This window comes from Watersipora subatra, chromosome 2, assembly GCF_963576615.1.
Source record: "Watersipora subatra chromosome 2, tzWatSuba1.1, whole genome shotgun sequence".
Classification (NCBI taxonomy): Eukaryota; Metazoa; Bryozoa; class Gymnolaemata; order Cheilostomatida; family Watersiporidae; genus Watersipora; species Watersipora subatra.
Window position 1 is genome coordinate 37,919,731 of NC_088709.1, and position 17,764 is coordinate 37,937,494.

Consider the following 17,764-nt stretch of genomic DNA (forward strand, 5'->3'; position numbering starts at 1 on the left):
AGCCAAATCATGCCATTAATCTATCACCCATTGAATAGCATTGATCCACCAATGTCTAGCCGTAAATTGTAGATTGCATTTATAAACCAAGTCACAAAATATGATAATTAGTGTGATAATGGTTTCTTTTATCTCAGTTTATTGATGTCACAACATTAGGCTGTAATAGAACTATCTCTTAACCTTAAATGAATAAAAAATTGCGCGTGCTGACCCGGTCCGACCCGATCTTGGCCCTCATTGCTGACCATGAGTCTGGTCTGACCCTGCATTCCTTGGTCTCATCCCAGCTCTAGCTAAGAAAGCCATTGATTCCATTTCCATGATCAGATCAAAACTTCACAGGCTCATCATATTTAGTCATGTTTAGTTCAACGTGATATTAGTCTATTTACTTAGCCAGGGTCTGGCTCTTTGAGTGGGTGGGCTATTTGCCCCCCTCTCCTTTCTCCCTTCTCTCTTTTCCCCTTCTCACTTCTTCTTTGGAGAAGGGGAAATAGAGAATGGGGATAGGAGAGGATGGCAAATAAAGCCCAGATGGCTCATGATTTGTTCGCAACAATTCATAGCTTTTATAGTTTTAATCTAAAGTGGTTATCAGATATTATCATAGAATTGCTTTATTTTACTGGATTATGTATCCAAGAAGGTCTTTATGCGAAAATAAATGTGATTTTGTCAAATTCTTCCCATTAGCTCCATTGTTAACAACAGTGCAGTCAAGCGTGAGGTACAATACAATGACGTTACGTCATACTGTTTAAGTCTGACAGGCTTTTTCCCTATTGCCCAATCTGGGTTTATATATCTATGGATAAAATACATTCCTACTTACAAAATTTTCTACATAAAACGGTTTCCGTAGCGAATTTCTTTCGTAAGTAGAGGTTCTACTGTACTTCTATATATATATTTCTCAAAGTATGTCTGTGGATCTGTCATTCCGGCTATAGCGCACGCTGATTATTTTACCGATGTGGCCACACGTTACGGTGCTCCTGTTAAGAAATATTTTTCGTAAGGTTCGATTACTATATCTGGGGTCAAGGCCAATTTTTCTCGCGCGGATAATTATATTGTCTCCGTGTCAAAGTTTTGATGGATTGCTTCTGATGGAAAAATAACCTTTTTTATACACACACACACTTCTATTCAAGAATTGTTATTATTAATTCATAATATTCAGGATTTTCAGTTTGTTTTCTCAGTTCGTATTAATTGTATCATTAGCGAATCATCTTTTATTGTAATCGTAGCCAAACCGACGTAATTTAGCTATTACTTGCTAATTATTTCACATCTACATCTAAACTTTTTATAGTCATTTTATTTTTTTAAATTTATTTGACCTGCACGAAACATTTTCCTCATGATATGAAGTTTAAAAGCTGTTTGACAAAGTTTGAAAACCTTTACAGTTGTTTTAATTCTTTCTTTTAATTTGTTGCATATACACGAAATACTTTTCTCATGATATGTAGTTTGAAAGTTAGAATGGCAAATGTTGTTATATGTTAAATACAAATCAATTTTCTGACCAAAGACTTTTTATTACCCGGGCAACGCCGGGTAGCACAGCTAGGCACAGTATAAAAGCTACCTTCTCTTGGTTACGTCTTTATGATCGAAGCTAGATTCTGATCTGTGAAAGTATGTTGATTATACCTGCAGGGTGCATACGCTGGGTCATGCGAAGCACAACAAGAACCACCCAGATAGCAGAGCTATTATGTTTGAGAGTGAAATCTACAACAAACGGAAGATTGACAGCTTTCTCTCCCTCCTTGAAGGTTTCAAAACTGCTGTAGGCGTTGTGGAGCTTTTCAAGTCCGTGAATATCGTGTGAGTCAGTACATATTACCTCTAGTTTGTCACAAACGAGTTGCCCAGGTGGCCTCTTGATATCAATTACCAGAATTTAGGAGTTTTTTTCTCGTAGCATTGTGGTATCGTGAGCAGAGGTTAATGTATTCTTTATTCTGTATTAAACTTGGTTTTAAAGGTGATTTTGGCAAGCTAAACTTATTTGAGGTGAATTCAACGTTTATGTTATTCGTACCTTTTGAAGGTAAGAACTTGTTACCGTACGATCTGCATTTGGTACAAAGATTACAATCTTACAGTATTGCAGATTATAATCACTAGGTGCACTTAATACAATGCAGCTACTGTAGGTAACTATAGTTACTAAAGTTAACATGCTATTTGGTTACTAATTTTCAATATGTACAGCATTTTTATAAAATTTTGGACGATTTTTACCTTCTTTTTTTTTCTTTGTATAATTACAATGGTTTCTATACCCCGACATATGATTTTTTCGCTATACGATGCCAGCCTTGGTCCGGATTAACATCGTATCTCGAGGGTGCACTGTACAGTCCAACATTGATTGTGAAACTTCTCAGTTCTTATACGACTCAATTTAAAAAAACTTAACATTTCTTTGGCTAAGACAAAGAAATGTTAATTTCTTTGTCTTAGCAAGAAGTTAAGACAAAAATTCATAACTCAAACACCCCAATCAATGTTTTAATGCTTCAAATGGGTTTGGAGTTGTTTCCACTCGGAATCATTAAAACAGGAAAATTTGAATGCGTTCGTCTCCATTTCACTTCGCTAAATTTGTGTGAAGGCGGAGTCTACTTTAACAAGTTTTATTTTGAGAATTGCGAATCCTGGAAAGATTTATATAGTGATATATTATATAAGATCTATATATAAGATCTATATAGTGGAATTCTCTTTCTTTTGTGTTGTCTTTATTCAACAGTTGGCTAGCTTTCAATATGCTAATGTTACGGTATTATGTTTGATAAAAGTGCAAAGATGTTTTGATGCGCTTGTTTTCAATTATCTGAAGAAATGCGATTTGTGTACTAGTTGCTACATACCCTAGGATACTTATATTTCGCTAGTATTTAGTTTCGTGAGTAGCATACAGAGTAAAATTTCGCAGCAACTTAATTTTGCAGCTCTGATGAGTGCGAAAATATAGTGATGTGAAAATAAATGCAGTGGAACAAACATAATTAGATTCCTCAGGTTTAGTTCACCGACAAAAAAAATTCAATTTGCGACTAGTTTGTAATTGTGAACCGCAGGTAGAATGGTGTGGGCAAGGTCGATAATGCAATTTGATCGCTTGCTGCCATTTGTTTCTTGGACTATCAACAGGCCTGTTTTCACTGGGGCGGCTGGCCGGCTGAGCCGCCCCAACTTTTTGGGAATTTTTTACGGTAAGTACAGTCCAACTCGGATAACTCGCCCTTGGATAAAATGTAACATTTCATCTCAAACACAATGTTAACTCGAACGGATTTGTTTGGTCAGTTCCAACGCAATGAAAAATTGCTTCAGATAACTCGACCTCAACATCAGTTATTCGAAAAGTTATTTGCCCAACGGCCATGGACACGGTTTTTATCGCTGTAGAATATCACTTCATTCCAAGTCATAGAGACAAACATCAACTTCTAGTAGTTTGCAGGCATCGTTATTATCATCATCAGAGGCAAAATATTTTTGTTAACTACTTTTGTAAAGGTTTGCAAAAGATTAAGTAACTGCGGTCAAGTTTTGCCTATTTTAATTTAAAAATGTCTCGTCAGTCACATCACCTGAAACAAAACAAATCTCAAAAAATTACAAGTTATTGAAGAGGTGTCAGTGGTGAATCCAAACCTTTCCAGAGCCATGCTGCTTGTGTAGTAGTGTGAGTGTCAGTGTGTCTTATTTTCTTTCAACACACGGTGCTCACTGCATTGATTGATGTCCCCAACAAACGATAACGCTACTAATGCGTGTGCATTGACATCAAATTCCTATCATTATAAATCATTCTTAATGGGAAAACAATCATAATTAATTGCAAAATAATAACGTAATAAATTCTGACAGTCAAATTATTTTGTTGGTTTATATTTTAACGATGCTATAGTGGTCGTTAAAAACGTTAAAATAAATGTCGTTATAAAGTTCCATTCTACAGTATCAATGAGCAAAGCTATTTAGTTTCGCTTTTTCGCTCGTCTGTTATGATAGTTTAGTTTCGCACATGAAATTTTCGCGAGAGGATGCCACCGCGAAAGTGAGATGAGGCGAATACATAAGTGTCCTAGGGTATATAGGAATAGATTCCTCCGCTTGTGTACTAGTTCGTGGCTAGTACACAAGTTCATGACTAGTTGAGACATGTTCATGACTAGTTGAGACTAGTTGAGACATGTTCATATAGCAGTCATAGTTGTGGGCTGTCTCTTCTAGGTCAACTCTGCTTAGAAAGTGCGTTAACTTCAAGGATGGCGGAGGTCGTTTAGCTGATATTCGACCTCAACTTAAGTACTTCAGGGTGAGTGTATACTTTTACCTCCAGTCTTATATCTCTTTAGTTAGACTCAGCTTCTGTGATTGTGATCTGTCAAGATCATCTGAGAAGGTCATGTATCCTATCCGATTGAAAAAGCAAAGCGAGTAAAAAAGCCAAGCGGACAATACATTGGCGCAATTATAGATGGAACGGTCTTTCTTCAAACTCTCCATGTTCTTCAGTTACATAGATTTGTTTTTAAATGTCAACACAGATGAAATTATTGATCAGTGGAAATTTCGGTTTTTGAGTGTTTCAATGCACATGTTTATGACAGCGATTTGATTGGATTATGTTACAGGGTGCATTTGATCATGAAGCTGCCAGGAAGGCTGGTGCTATTCATCCTGCTAAAGGTTAGCATTTGACACAGACATCCTATATTTACCTCTTACACAGCGCATACAAACACTTGTGTTTACCTGTCGCACAGTGCGTCGCTTCTAATCGAGTCTTTAATTGTCACTACTGCTACCCTGGCAGTCTAGTATGCCTTGAGTGACCGTCTGGTGTGCTGATTAAGTTTAGTGAATGGCTATCTACACGATTATTCTGAAAAGTACATGCAGTGGTATTAGTTACTGCATAGTAGAACTCATAGTATCTCATAGTATAACTCCTAGTAACTCATAGTATCTCATAGTAGAACTCATAGTATAACTTATAGCATCTCATAGTAGAACTCATAGTATCTCATAGTAGAACTCTTAGTATAACTCATAGTATAACTCATAGTATCTCATAGTATAACTCATAGTATCTCATAGTATAACTCATAATATAACTCATAGTATAACTCATAGTATAACCCGTAGTATCTCATAGTATAACTCATAGTATAACTCATAGTATCTCATAGTATAACTCATAGTGTCTCATAGTATAACTCATAGTATAATTCATAGTATAACTCATAATATAACTCACAGTATAACTCATAGTATAACTCATAGTATAACTCATAGTATAACCCATAGTATCTCATAGTATAACTCATAGTATAACTCATAGTAGCTTTTTGCACAAAAAATGTTGTTAACAATAAACATTAATTATTTTTAAAGAACATTGTGAAGGAGGGAATCGCTGAAATTGTTGGTTCATATGAAGACAATTCCTGAAAGCAACTCTTTGATTTATAACAATTACTATCTTCTACCTGTACAGGAAATGTTATTGTTGATTCATTGTTAATCCTTCAAATAAATATGTTAGCTTAGTTTCGAGAATTTAACTGATGAAGTAATTGATTTCTTTTTTTACAGTTGGTGCGTATTCCTTGCGGGGAGTAGATATTCTCAGAGTTTGATTGAGAATTTCTTGTCTTTTGGTATTTCAGCTACATATTTAGTTTATATTCTCTTTGCATGGCAGCTAGTACTTAGTGCTTGCCAACCATTTAGTCAGTCATTTAGTCATTATACAACTGGCTTGGAGTTGGATCAGCTCCATCTAAAGCCTCTCATAGACTTTCATAGCAAAACTCTCTGCCCTAGGTTATGTAGAAGAATATGACGAGTCAGTTGAAGAGATTAAGTCTATAGATTCTCGTCTGACAGAGTACCTCAAATCCCAGCGAAAGCTTCTCAGCTCTCAGGTAAATGATATTACTGTATGCCTTACTGGCATACAGTAATATCATTTTAATAATATGTTATGTTTATATTCCATCATAGATAGGCTCTAACTTTTAAGTCTGTGAACTTGTACATAAAAATACTTAATAACCCGATGATTTTGCGCAGTCTGAAAATATCTCATCTTTACTAGCTACAAGCTAGTGAAAAAGGCTGAATCACCGTTTCAACAGTTTCGCACAAAAGAGAGTAGGCTACTGTTCATTTTATTCACAGGTAATTCATCTCACTTCTGCTACCACCGCATTTCTACTTGTAAGTTGGTCTTTTTATTCTTATCTTGTTATTGAAACTTCTGGATAATAATAGATTAATTCATCGATACTTACAAAAAAAAAATTATTTCACTTTCTAAAAGTCACTCAGTTGATTATTGCATCCAAGAAGACACGAGTCAGTTTGAATGTCTCTGCATCGAGTTCAATCTCTGTGGTTTTCGTGAAGCACATTGACTACTAACTAGCGGTATGCCCAGAGATGCCCCAGTTTTCCTACGTTTTTAATCAGATCACCTGCTGGTTGGTGTTTAAGCAGTTGGTTCTCAGGAAAATCGGTGAGGCGCCAGCCCGATTTTCAAAACCAAATGTTTTTAGTGACCCGGTGGAAGGCATGGAGCATATGTGTGTGTGAAGTTTGGATGGATTTGGCCAGAAAATGTGGAATCGCGTAACGTTTGTGTTGACTCGCACTCAAAATGACTAAGTTGGCTTTATTAATACATATTTGTAGTAGTTGACTTTATTGCTTTATTTACATTGGTTTATAACGTATTCCATTAAATAAAAGCGTGTACAGCATTAGATAACATGACCGCGCTATTTACCTGTCAGGTCAAGGTTTGCTCAGTGTTATAGTCAGTCCTTACATAAAGGATTTACACTAAGACTTTGTGTCTGCATGGTCTACTTTCAGAGTGTGACCTACGTAGGCACCGGCAGGAACCGGTATCAGTTGGAAGTGCCAGACACGGTTGCTAAGAGAGTGCCAGGTCACTACGAGGTTACGGGACAAAAGAAGGGTCACAAGAGATATGTTACTATGGAAACAAAATCACTTCTCTCTGAATTAATGGATGCGGAAGAAAAACAAATATCTGGCCTGAAAGACACAATGAGAAAGATTTTCAAGAAGTTTGATGAAAGGTAAACATAAATATGAGATATGAAAACTTATAACTATTATTGTTTTTGCTTCAATTACAGCTGATATTAACTACAATTCTGTAAAAAACATTGGATAATAACTGAAGCTTGTTTTTATTTTTTTATCAACTAATCATCCAGAAATTTGGATTTACAAACTAGCAATAGTCACCAAGTGACTAGCAATTGACTATTGCTAGTTACCAAGTGACTAGCAATAGTCACCAAGTGACTAGCAATAGTCACCAAGTGACTAGCACTAGTCACCAAGTGACTAGCAATAGTCGCCAAGTGACTAGCAATAGTCAACAAGTGACTAGCAATAGTCACCAAGTGACTAGCAATAGTCACCAAGTAACTAGCAATAGTCACCAAGTGACTAGAAATAGTTACCAAGTGACTAGCGATAGTCACCAAGTCAACTAGCAATAGTCACCGTGACTAGCAATAGTCACCAAGTCAACTAGCAATAGTCACCAAGTGATATAAAAAGAAACCTCAAGCATGTTTAAAACTGCCATTGACATCAGCCAATTCTGGTACTCATTTTGATACCATGGTTTGTCGCAAGGTTTCACCAATTATGCAGACCTATTACTTATGAGAAATTATGAGGCTATATATACCTATTATATATATATTCTCATAATTCCTAATTATGAGCCTATATATACCTAAAGAATATATACCTATTCTTTTATTCAGATAGGTTACCATGAAACCTCTAATTGAATGCCATGCCGCTCTTTTTTTCAATCTTTTCTCTATAGTGGCAGTCAGTTGAAGGTGGCGTTCAAATAGAGGCTGGCATTGTACTTTTCAAATGGCTCTCCAAAGATTTGGGAAGATTAATTTAGCCCTTTTTCGGGCGAAGCGAACGTCGCCTTTATTTTGCTCTCTTTTTTTGGTGGAGCAATATTAAACTTTTTGGATGCAATAAATCTGCTAAACTTACTTCCAACTTGTCAAAGATCTCTTAATAAATATGCATTGAAAACTGAGAAGTATCTCTACCAGTTGATATCTATTGCTTACAATTGACCTACGATGATATTATAACCCGTGTCTTGCGTCCTGCTTTGCAATTTGTTCGAGCTTTCAATTTTTATTTCATTCTAAATTTGAAGACATATTTTTATATTTACATCTATATTTACCAATGTTGCATAAAAGCTCAGTGCACACATTGATATGTTTGCTACAGTTTGCAGCCAGAACTAGCATTTTATGTGCAATAGAAGAGGAGTTCTGAGCATCGATCAATTGTAAGATCAGATTACCGCAATGATGCTATCAAATAATATGATATAAATCTGCAAATTTATAAGTTATAGATTGATAATCTATCAAATGCTACAAATGTATATTCATGAACAAGTGACATAAACGAACCATACTTATATTACATGCAGAAGCAAAAATTCCAGGTTCTAAAACAAAAATATTTGCATGGTTTGCTCGGATAGCTGCGTTATGATTGTTACTTTTGATGGAACGAACATATATTGGTTGTCCAATACTTTCCACAGTGTCTTCTGATTTCAACTTGTACACTGTTGAACTAGTCGATGTGAGCGTCCAAACAATTTTTTGACAGAGCAAAACTTTTATGCGTTGCATTTAGCACGAATGCAACGCGTAAAAGTTTTGCTCGCTAAATGTAACCTTTGTACCATTGAAAATGTAAACCGTTTTCATATACAATTACTTCAAAATCTCAAGACTGCGTTAAACAAGGAATTACTAAAAGCCTGAGACAGTTATTAATTATTTATATGGTGTTGCTTTCAAAGTTTTAACAAAAAAAGGCCAAAAGCCTTGGAGCGTGACAACAAGAGAATTGATTGTTATTGATTGAAAATGATTCATTATCAATATGATTTTGTGGACACTTCTTTACTGATCCCCTGATATGACGGGTTCATAAAGATCAAAGATTGTCAAAGTGGCGTTTAAATGGAGTGGGCATTCAATTAGAAGTTTCACGGTATGTCAGTAGAGACACTTGACCATTTTGCTTGGTAAAAGCCCTGCAAATCAACCAAAAATAAATAAATTCAAATGGATGTGGCATTCAAATAGAGGGTGGCGCTCTATTTTTTAAACCTTTCTCTCATAATGGCGGTCAAGTATAGGTGCCGTTCAGATAAAGCCTGGTTCCCATATCGATTGCGAGACTTCGGCGGTAACTTGCGCAGCAAAACGTTTGCGACTTTAGGCTTGGCAGCATATGCTCACATATAAGCTGCATCGCTAAACATAATCGCGTAATCAAATAAAATGTTCGCTCGCCATGCCGTTTCTATAATGGTGACCTTCACTCGTACAGTGCATTTCGGGAAGGTTTTTCCTGTGGCTTTTTGCAAAATTTTAACAGCGCTAAACTATTGCGTTGCCGCCGGCAACCACCGGCGGTACCCAACGCATAAGTTCCCATTTCACCGCTAATAGCCTGTGGTGCTGTTGCCGGTGCTTTGTGACGTATATGGGAGCCAGGCTTAAAGGTCCTCGGGGTCCAAGTAGAGGTGGCGTTAAAGGTTGACTTGCAACAAAATTCACATTATAGTTATTTGGTATCATAAGATTCACCATGTCTTACTCTGTTGTGTTGTGGGTGTGAAATATGTGGAAACGTTATTACAAGCTCTTAAAAGCTCAAAAACGAACAGTTAATCGCAGCCACGCGAGACCGCCGTATTTTGGATTTGCTTTTAAAAACAGCTCAAATGGCACGTAGTTGTTACAGGATGGTTTCTGTTTACACATTTATGCAACCTCATTCGTTGAAATATTTTCACAAATATACTTCACGCAGTCAATAAAACCATGTCTATTGTTCTTACGCGTCTGTTTTATCGTCATTGTAATGCTGTCACTTTTAGCACTGATATCTAATAACTTACCGTAAAAAATCGTTAAACTTTTTAACCTTAGCTCGAAGGAGTACATATCATTGTCTGATAATCATGACGAGCCTGTTGGTTACCTGTGATAATCGAAAAGTGCTGCAAAATTTAATTGCAAAGTATTGGGTCACGTGATCAAATTACGACTTGACGATTGAATAATGCCAAAACAAAACTGTAAAGTAGCGAGCATCTATATTTAGTACGGGGACTTCGGTAAAACCCGAAGTGTTTGTCATGAGCTAGTGCTACGATAAGTTTTATAGTGAGCTTTTTATTGGCCTTTCAATACACGTGAGAACATCACGTGACAAGACAATAACCAAACTGTAATGACAACGTCAGATAAATAAAGAGATTCCAATCTACGACGGCTTTTCGTTTTTGAGCTTTTTAGGGCTTGTAATCACATTTCCACATATTTTGCACCTACAACACAACAGAGTAAGACATAGGGATTATTTTGATACCAAATAACTGTAATGTGAATTTTATTGCAAGTCAACCTTTAAAATAAAGGGGTCCAAATAGAGGTGGTGTTCGGATAAAGGTGGGGTACAAATAGAGGTGGCGTTCAGATAGAGGTGGGGTCCAAGTAGAGGTGGCATTCAGATAAAGGGGGGGGGGTACAAATAGAGGTGGTGTTCAGATAAAGGTGGGATCCAAATAGAGGTGGCGTTCAGATAAAGGTGGGGTCCAAATAGAGGTGGCGTTCAGATAAAGGTGGGTTACAAATAGAGGTTTTATGGTAATTCTACTGGTGTGACTTACGTGTTTGCAGTCATTAGCAGTTGATTGTGCAAAGAAAAGTCGTTCGATGTCACTGACAGGCGGTGCACTAAGAGACTGTAGTATGTAAAGTATACATTGGTCAGTTGTGCTGGTATTCATTGGGGTTGAGTGCACACTACTGGTCTCAGTGCATTGCCGTGTTTTATTGGTTATCAAGCAAGTTGTAATAATTTGAATTGACTCGCTGCTAATGTAATGTCATTACTTTGTTGCAGTACCCAACTAGCAGTTATAATACGTTACTTGGTCTGTACTCTAATGAACACTATCGGCTTGGATTTTATAGAAAACTAGTACGCTTGGCTGTCCTATGCACCATGAGAGATCGTCATGAGTAATCACAACATGCATAATTATTCTTTGCTTCAAGAAGGCTATCAAGTGTTGTAATGGTTAGCACGCCTCTCTGTGAAACGGAGTATCCGAGTTCAAGTCCCGTGCAAGGCAGCTTTTTTTAACGCTTTTAGCGTGGCTACAGACAGACACGGCTTTTATTATACTGAAGATTTTTTAAGATTTCAATAGTTGTTTGTAAGAAAATATCAGTTCAGCAACATAGATTGTTATATGCCTTGTCACTCATAGAGCATTGTCATATGCTTGCATCTGTTTGGCTTTCTCCTCAAGTGCCAGTTCATGGAGGTGAGCTGGCTGATTATGTATAGTGCTTCATAGCTTTACTGAATGGATGACAGTTGTCGAGTGCATGAACGTGCTGGATGTTCTCCTCTCACTCACCGCCTACAGCATGACTAGTGAGGGAGTGATGTCTCGTCCAGAGCTTGTGCCCACCTCATCTGGCAGGGTAAGAAGTTTCACTAGTCTGTTGATATGTATGATCATATCTACAGACACCGTTTGGAGAGACATAGGAGTGTGTGGTGAAGATAAAGGGGTGTTTAGTAAAGATACAGACGTGTTTAGTGAAGATTAAGGGGTGTGTAGTGAAGATTAAGGGGTGTGTAGTGAAGATTAAGGGGTGTGTAGTGAAGATTAAGGGGTGTGTAGTAGAAATATTTTTTGTGTGTAGCAAAGTGATAAGTGTGTTTTATAAATATATTGGGGTGTATAGTGAAGGTGTAAGGGTGTTTAGCGAAGATATAGGGTTGTATAGTAAAAATATAGGGGGTTTGTATATAACTAATTTCCTTTGCATCTTTTATGAACCAAACTATCCAATGAGCAAGTTGTGTGAAGGCTCAAGCCACCTAACAATTAATTATTTTAAGGTCACTAATAAAATTAGGTTGAGTTTTTAGAATATTTCTGTTCCTTTGTATTTCATAATTTAGGGTTTTACGTTTAATTTATACCAATTCCAATAGTAAATATGCCAAATACTAGCAAATTGCTCGTGTAAACAAATCTTCAACCTTTTTAGAAACTTTTTCTCAAGTTGTCGCTAGAATTTCTACATGAATAAATCATTTAGTTTGGATAGTATGTCAAAAAAAGCTTAAGCAGCCAATGATAATGTGTAAGATTTGTGTTCAACTATAAGTCACATAGATTAAATTGGTCAGCGATTCAGTGTGACATCACAAGGTAACTAAGTATCTTCTATCATTCTGTCTGTTTGCATCTATTTGAGGATTGTAAACTAGGTTAAAGATAGAATATGATGGAATAAAATGTGCGCTGAGTTCCATAAGTATTGTCGTTGTTCGATGTATAGCTGTAGAGACTGGATAAGACATGGAACATATACTCATATACATGTATATGTAATTCATTCGAAAAGGTCTCAAAGAGAAGTAAAGCCAGAATGCCTATAAAAGCATCATGTATGGACGGGCCTTAGATTTGAAGTGCCAGTTTTTTTTTTGACAAGTATAAAGTTTTTTCGAATCATAAGATAAAATTTAATTCATTTTAAAACTCATTTACATGTTATATTGATATAGCAATATGATATTCCAGCCCTTCATTGAAATCAAAGAGGGTCGTCACCCCAACACTGTAAAGACGTTTGGAGGGTCAAGTTTCATCCCTAATGACACTGTCATTGGTTTATCTGAGGTGAGCATGGGTATCATATCATATATACCAGCATTCCCTTTGCTGTCAATAGGTAGGTGAACCTGAGAACCCTGTATATTCCCTTTGCTGTCAATAGGTAGGTGAACCTGAGAACCCTGTATATTCCCTTTGCTGTCAATAGGTAGGTGAACCTGAGAACCCTGTATATTCCCTTTGCTGTCAATAGGTAGGTGAACCCGAATATCCTATCTTTGCATTTGAGCCTTCCAGTTACTTTCTAGTTAATGTACTATTTTCTGGTAAGAGGGCTGTTATTGGACTATCTGTATGTGAATGTTTTCAGTCAGGGAAACAAGAAGAGGCTGAGCTCTTGCTACTCACTGGCCCCAATATGGGAGGTAAATCAACTCTCATGAGACAGGTTGGACTGTTGACCGTACTCTCTCAATTGGTGAGTCTACCTAAAGCCTGGTTTCCATATCGATTGCTAGACTCCGGCGGTAACATGCACAGCAAAACGCTTGCGACGCTAGGCTCTGCGGGATATGTTCACATAAAGCCACATCGTTAATAATATCGTAAACATAATTGCGTAATCAAATAAAATGTTCGCTCGCCATGCCGTTCCTATAATGGTAACCTTTACCCGTACAGTGCATTTCGGGATTGTTTTGCCTGCGGCCATTTGCAAAATTTGAACAGTGTTAAACTGTTGCGATGCCGCGACAATTACCGGCGGTCCTCGGCGCATACGTTCCCTTTTCATCGCTAATAGCCTGCGGTGTGTCGCCGGTGCTTTGCGACGTACAGTCAAACATGGATAACTCGTCCACGGATAGCTCGAACACATGGTTAATTCGAACATTTCCTTTGGTCCGTTCCCACGTAATGATAAATTGCTATAGATAACTCGAACTCAAACACTGTTAATTCGAACTGTTTTTTTGCCCAACAGCTACCGAAACGGTTGTTTTCGCTTTAGAAAATCATTTTATTCAAAGCCATAGAGGTAAACTTCATCTTTTCGTAATTCATAAGCGTCGTTATTACCACCATCGGCAAAATATTTTTGTCAACGACTTTTCTAAAAGTTTGGTGAAATTTGATTTATACTGCGATACGATGAATAGCACGGGCTAGCCGGGTCACGCGCGCAAGAATTTTCGCCACGCACATACAAAACAAAAATCGCATGTTGTTTTGTATGTGCGTGGCGAAAATCCTTGAGTGCGTGACTCGGCTAGCCCGTGATGAATAGTTTTCCGACGTTGATTCCGTGTTGAATCAACGTCGGAATGTTGAATGTTTAAAACGTCTTAAAAAATGTTGTAATTAAACGTATACGTTGTCTGAGCTACAAAAAACTATTCATCGTTTGACCTAAACACAGAATACGTGTGTACATTCAATAAGTATCTATTAAAAAAGCGTGAGTGATATAGAATGTACCGTAAAACCTCGTAAAACTTCTAATTGAACTGCCTCGGAGTGTTGCTCTTAACGAATCCCAGGTAAAGTAAGGTAATCTGCATAAACTTCAAGAAAAAACGGCAAAATTGATCGTGGGTAAAACCCCAAAAGAAAAAAATGTCTTTTCTTTTGAGCATTTCAACAACGATCAAGTTTTGCCAATGTCAATCTGAAAAACGTCCTGGCAATAACATCACCTCAAACAACAAACCAATCTCAAGTGATAGAAAAATCTCTATACTTTTCATGAAAACGTTTTAAACTTTACATTAGAAGCATTTAATTTGAAACAAGCCATTTGTGCTTTTGATTTATATTATAGTTTGTATATGTACATGTATCTACTAATAAATAAGTAAATATATGGACCTGTGACAGTGCTCTGATAACTTGAATGCTCTGATAATTCGAACACTTTTGCGCGGTCCCTTGAAGTTCGAGTTATCCATGTTTGACTGTATATGGGAACCGGGCTTAAATGCTGACAGTACTCTCTCTAATGGTGAGTCTACCTAAATGCTGACAGTACTCTCTCTAATGGTGAGTCTACCTAAATGCTGACAGTACTCTCTCTAATGGTGAGACTACCTAAATGTTGACAGTACTCTCTAATGGTGAGCCTACCTAAACGTTGACAGTACTCTCTCTAATGGTGAGTCTACCTAAATGTTGGCAGTACTGAATCTAATAGTGAGTCTGCCTAAATGCTGACAGTACTCTCTCTAATGGTGAGTCTGCCTAAACGTTGACAGTACTCTCTCTTGTGGTGAGTCTTCCTAAATATTGACAGTACTCTCTCTAATGGTGAGTCTACCTAAATGCTGACAGTGCTCTCTCTAATGGTGAGTCTGCCTAAACGTTGACAGTACTCTCTCTAATGGTGAGTCTACCTAAATGCTGACAGTACTCTCTCTCTTGTGGTGAGTCTACCTAAATATTGACAGTACTCTCTCTAATGGTGAGTCTACCTAAATGCTGACAGTGCTCTCTCTAATGGTGAGTCTGCCTAAACGTTGACAGTACTCTCTCTTGTGGTGAGTCTGCCTAAATGCTGACAGTACTCTCTCTTGTGGTGAGTCTTCCTAAATATTGACAGTACTCTCTCTAATGGTGAGTCTACCTAAATGCTGACAGTGCTCTCTCTAATGGTGAGTCTGCCTAAACGTTGACAGTACTCTCTCTTGTGGTGAGTCTTCCTAAATATTGACAGTACTCTCTCTAATGGTGAGTCTACCTAAATGCTGACAGTGCTCTCTCTAATGGTGAGTCTGCCTAAACGTTGACAGTACTCTCTCTTGTGGTGAGTCTGCCTAAATGCTGACAGTACTCTCTCTAATGGTGAGTCTGCCTAAACGTTGACAGTACTCTCTCTTGTGGTGAGTCTTCCTAAATATTGACAGTACTCTCTCTAATGGTGAGTCTACCTAAATGCTGACAGTGCTCTCTCTAATGGTGAGTCTACCTAAATGCTGACAGTACTCTCTCTAATGGTGAGTCTACCTAAATGCTGACAGTACTCTCTCTAATGGTGAGTCTGCCTAAATGCTGACAGTACTCTCTCTAATGGTGAGTCTACCTAAATGCTGACAGTACTCTCTCTAATGGTGAGTCTACCTAAATATTGACAGTACTCTCTCTAATGGTGAGTCTACCTAAACGTTGACAGTACTCTCTCTAATGGTGAGACTACCTAAATGCTGACAGTGCTCTCTCTAATGGTGAGTCTGCCTAAACGTTGACAGTACTCTCTCTTGTGGTGAGTCTGCCTAAATGCTGACAGTACTCTCTCTAATGGTGAGTCTGCCTAAACGTTGACAGTACTCTCTCTTGTGGTGAGTCTTCCTAAATATTGACAGTACTCTCTCTTGTGGTGAGTCTTCCTAAATATTGACAGTACTCTCTCTAATGGTGAGTCTACCTAAATGCTGACAGTGCTCTCTCTAATGGTGAGTCTACCTAAATGCTGACAGTACTCTCTCTAATGGTGAGTCTACCTAAATGCTGACAGTACTCTCTCTAATGGTGAGTCTGCCTAAATGCTGACAGTACTCTCTCTAATGGTGAGTCTACCTAAATGCTGACAGTACTCTCTCTAATGGTGAGTCTACCTAAATATTGACAGTACTCTCTCTAATGATGAGCTAGCACCAGCCACAAATGGCCACCACAAATGTGAGGCCTATGTAGCACTTGTTATTTTGTGTCAACCACCAAAATGTTCAATTTTAAAGTTAACCAATGACCAAGTGTTAACTCTGTAAAATATTTCATAGAAACCTGTTAAATGTGTACAAAAACTTTCAGATATTTCTTTTAAATGCTCCAAGCATTATAAGCATCCCAGCAGTATATTTAGCTCTATCATTTTTCACATTAAAGAAGGAATTGTCTACCCATAGTTGTCCAAAATAGTAGAAATGTGGGTTGACCAGGTTTCACTTCAGCTATTCTCATTGAAGCAGGAGACTGTTGAACCCTATTTTTTCTTGTGTCTGTTTTTGAGATTTTAGTAGTTACAGCTTCCAGTTAGCTATTTTCCGATTTCGCACTGTATGCATTGGTTTGTCACAACAGTCGTATCATGGGCATTAGTATTTCACCAAGTGATTCCTCTTGTTTTTAGGGCAGCTACGTTCCTGCAGAGAAATGCCGTCTCACACCAGTCGACAGGATCTTCACAAGGTTGGGAGCAAGCGACTGCCTCCTGCGTGGTGAGAGTACATTTTTCGTTGAGCTCAGCGAGACAAACATCATACTGCAGCATGCGACGCACAGATCTCTTGTGCTTCTTGACGAGCTCGGTAAGCTATCCGGATGGTACAGGGTGGGTCGCCAAACAAGTTGTAAGACTAAATATAACACCATTGCATCGCGCTTAGTTCATCAGGCAAGCATAATAGCATATCGTCAGGGTGTCTGTGACAGATGTCAGCATTAACTAGTCACTGATAGGCTACAAAATATTTGAACAGTTGTGAAAGTTGTTCAGTAAGTGTGTAGTATGGTAAATGTGATCTTGCAGGTAGAGGTACGGCGACACATGATGGAACTGCCATAGCATCTGCTGTTCTCTATCAACTTATTCAAGTTCAGTGCAGAACAATATTTTCTACGCATTATCACAGCCTTGTAGACGACTTCAAAGATGACCAAAGGGTGCAAATGGGTCACATGGTGCGTACCTGTTCAGGATATGCAGCAAGAGCTGTTTTAGAAAAAATCTCCTGGCTGTCTGTAAGGTTGCTGTACTGCTCGCTGTTTTTTGTTTGCTGACATATACACAGCTCTCTAGTTATCTGCTGACGTATACACAGCTCTCTAGTTATCTGCTGACATGTACACAGTTCCCTAGTTATTCTGACGTATACACAGTTCCCTAGTTATTCTGACGTATACACAGTTCCCTAGTTATCTGCTGACATGTACACAGTTCCCTAGTTATTCTGACGTATACACGGCTCTCTAGTT

The 17,764-nt window shown here is 37.9% G+C and overlaps 1 protein-coding gene across 1 annotated transcript in view; it reads left to right on the forward strand.

Moving 5' to 3' along the window:
- Nucleotides 1-17,764, forward strand: part of LOC137388752 (DNA mismatch repair protein Msh6-like) — a 69,192-nt gene that overhangs the window by 46,400 nt on the left and 5,028 nt on the right. Inside the window, exons 17-26 of the mRNA XM_068075205.1 lie at nt 1,672-1,842; nt 4,267-4,351; nt 4,671-4,725; nt 5,866-5,966; nt 6,919-7,148; nt 11,522-11,651; nt 12,767-12,865; nt 13,170-13,277; nt 16,920-17,097; nt 17,319-17,470. Of these exons, the coding sequence (XP_067931306.1) occupies nt 1,672-1,842; nt 4,267-4,351; nt 4,671-4,725; nt 5,866-5,966; nt 6,919-7,148; nt 11,522-11,651; nt 12,767-12,865; nt 13,170-13,277; nt 16,920-17,097; nt 17,319-17,470 (1,309 nt within the window). The remainder of the gene's footprint in view (nt 1-1,671; nt 1,843-4,266; nt 4,352-4,670; nt 4,726-5,865; nt 5,967-6,918; nt 7,149-11,521; nt 11,652-12,766; nt 12,866-13,169; nt 13,278-16,919; nt 17,098-17,318; nt 17,471-17,764) is intronic.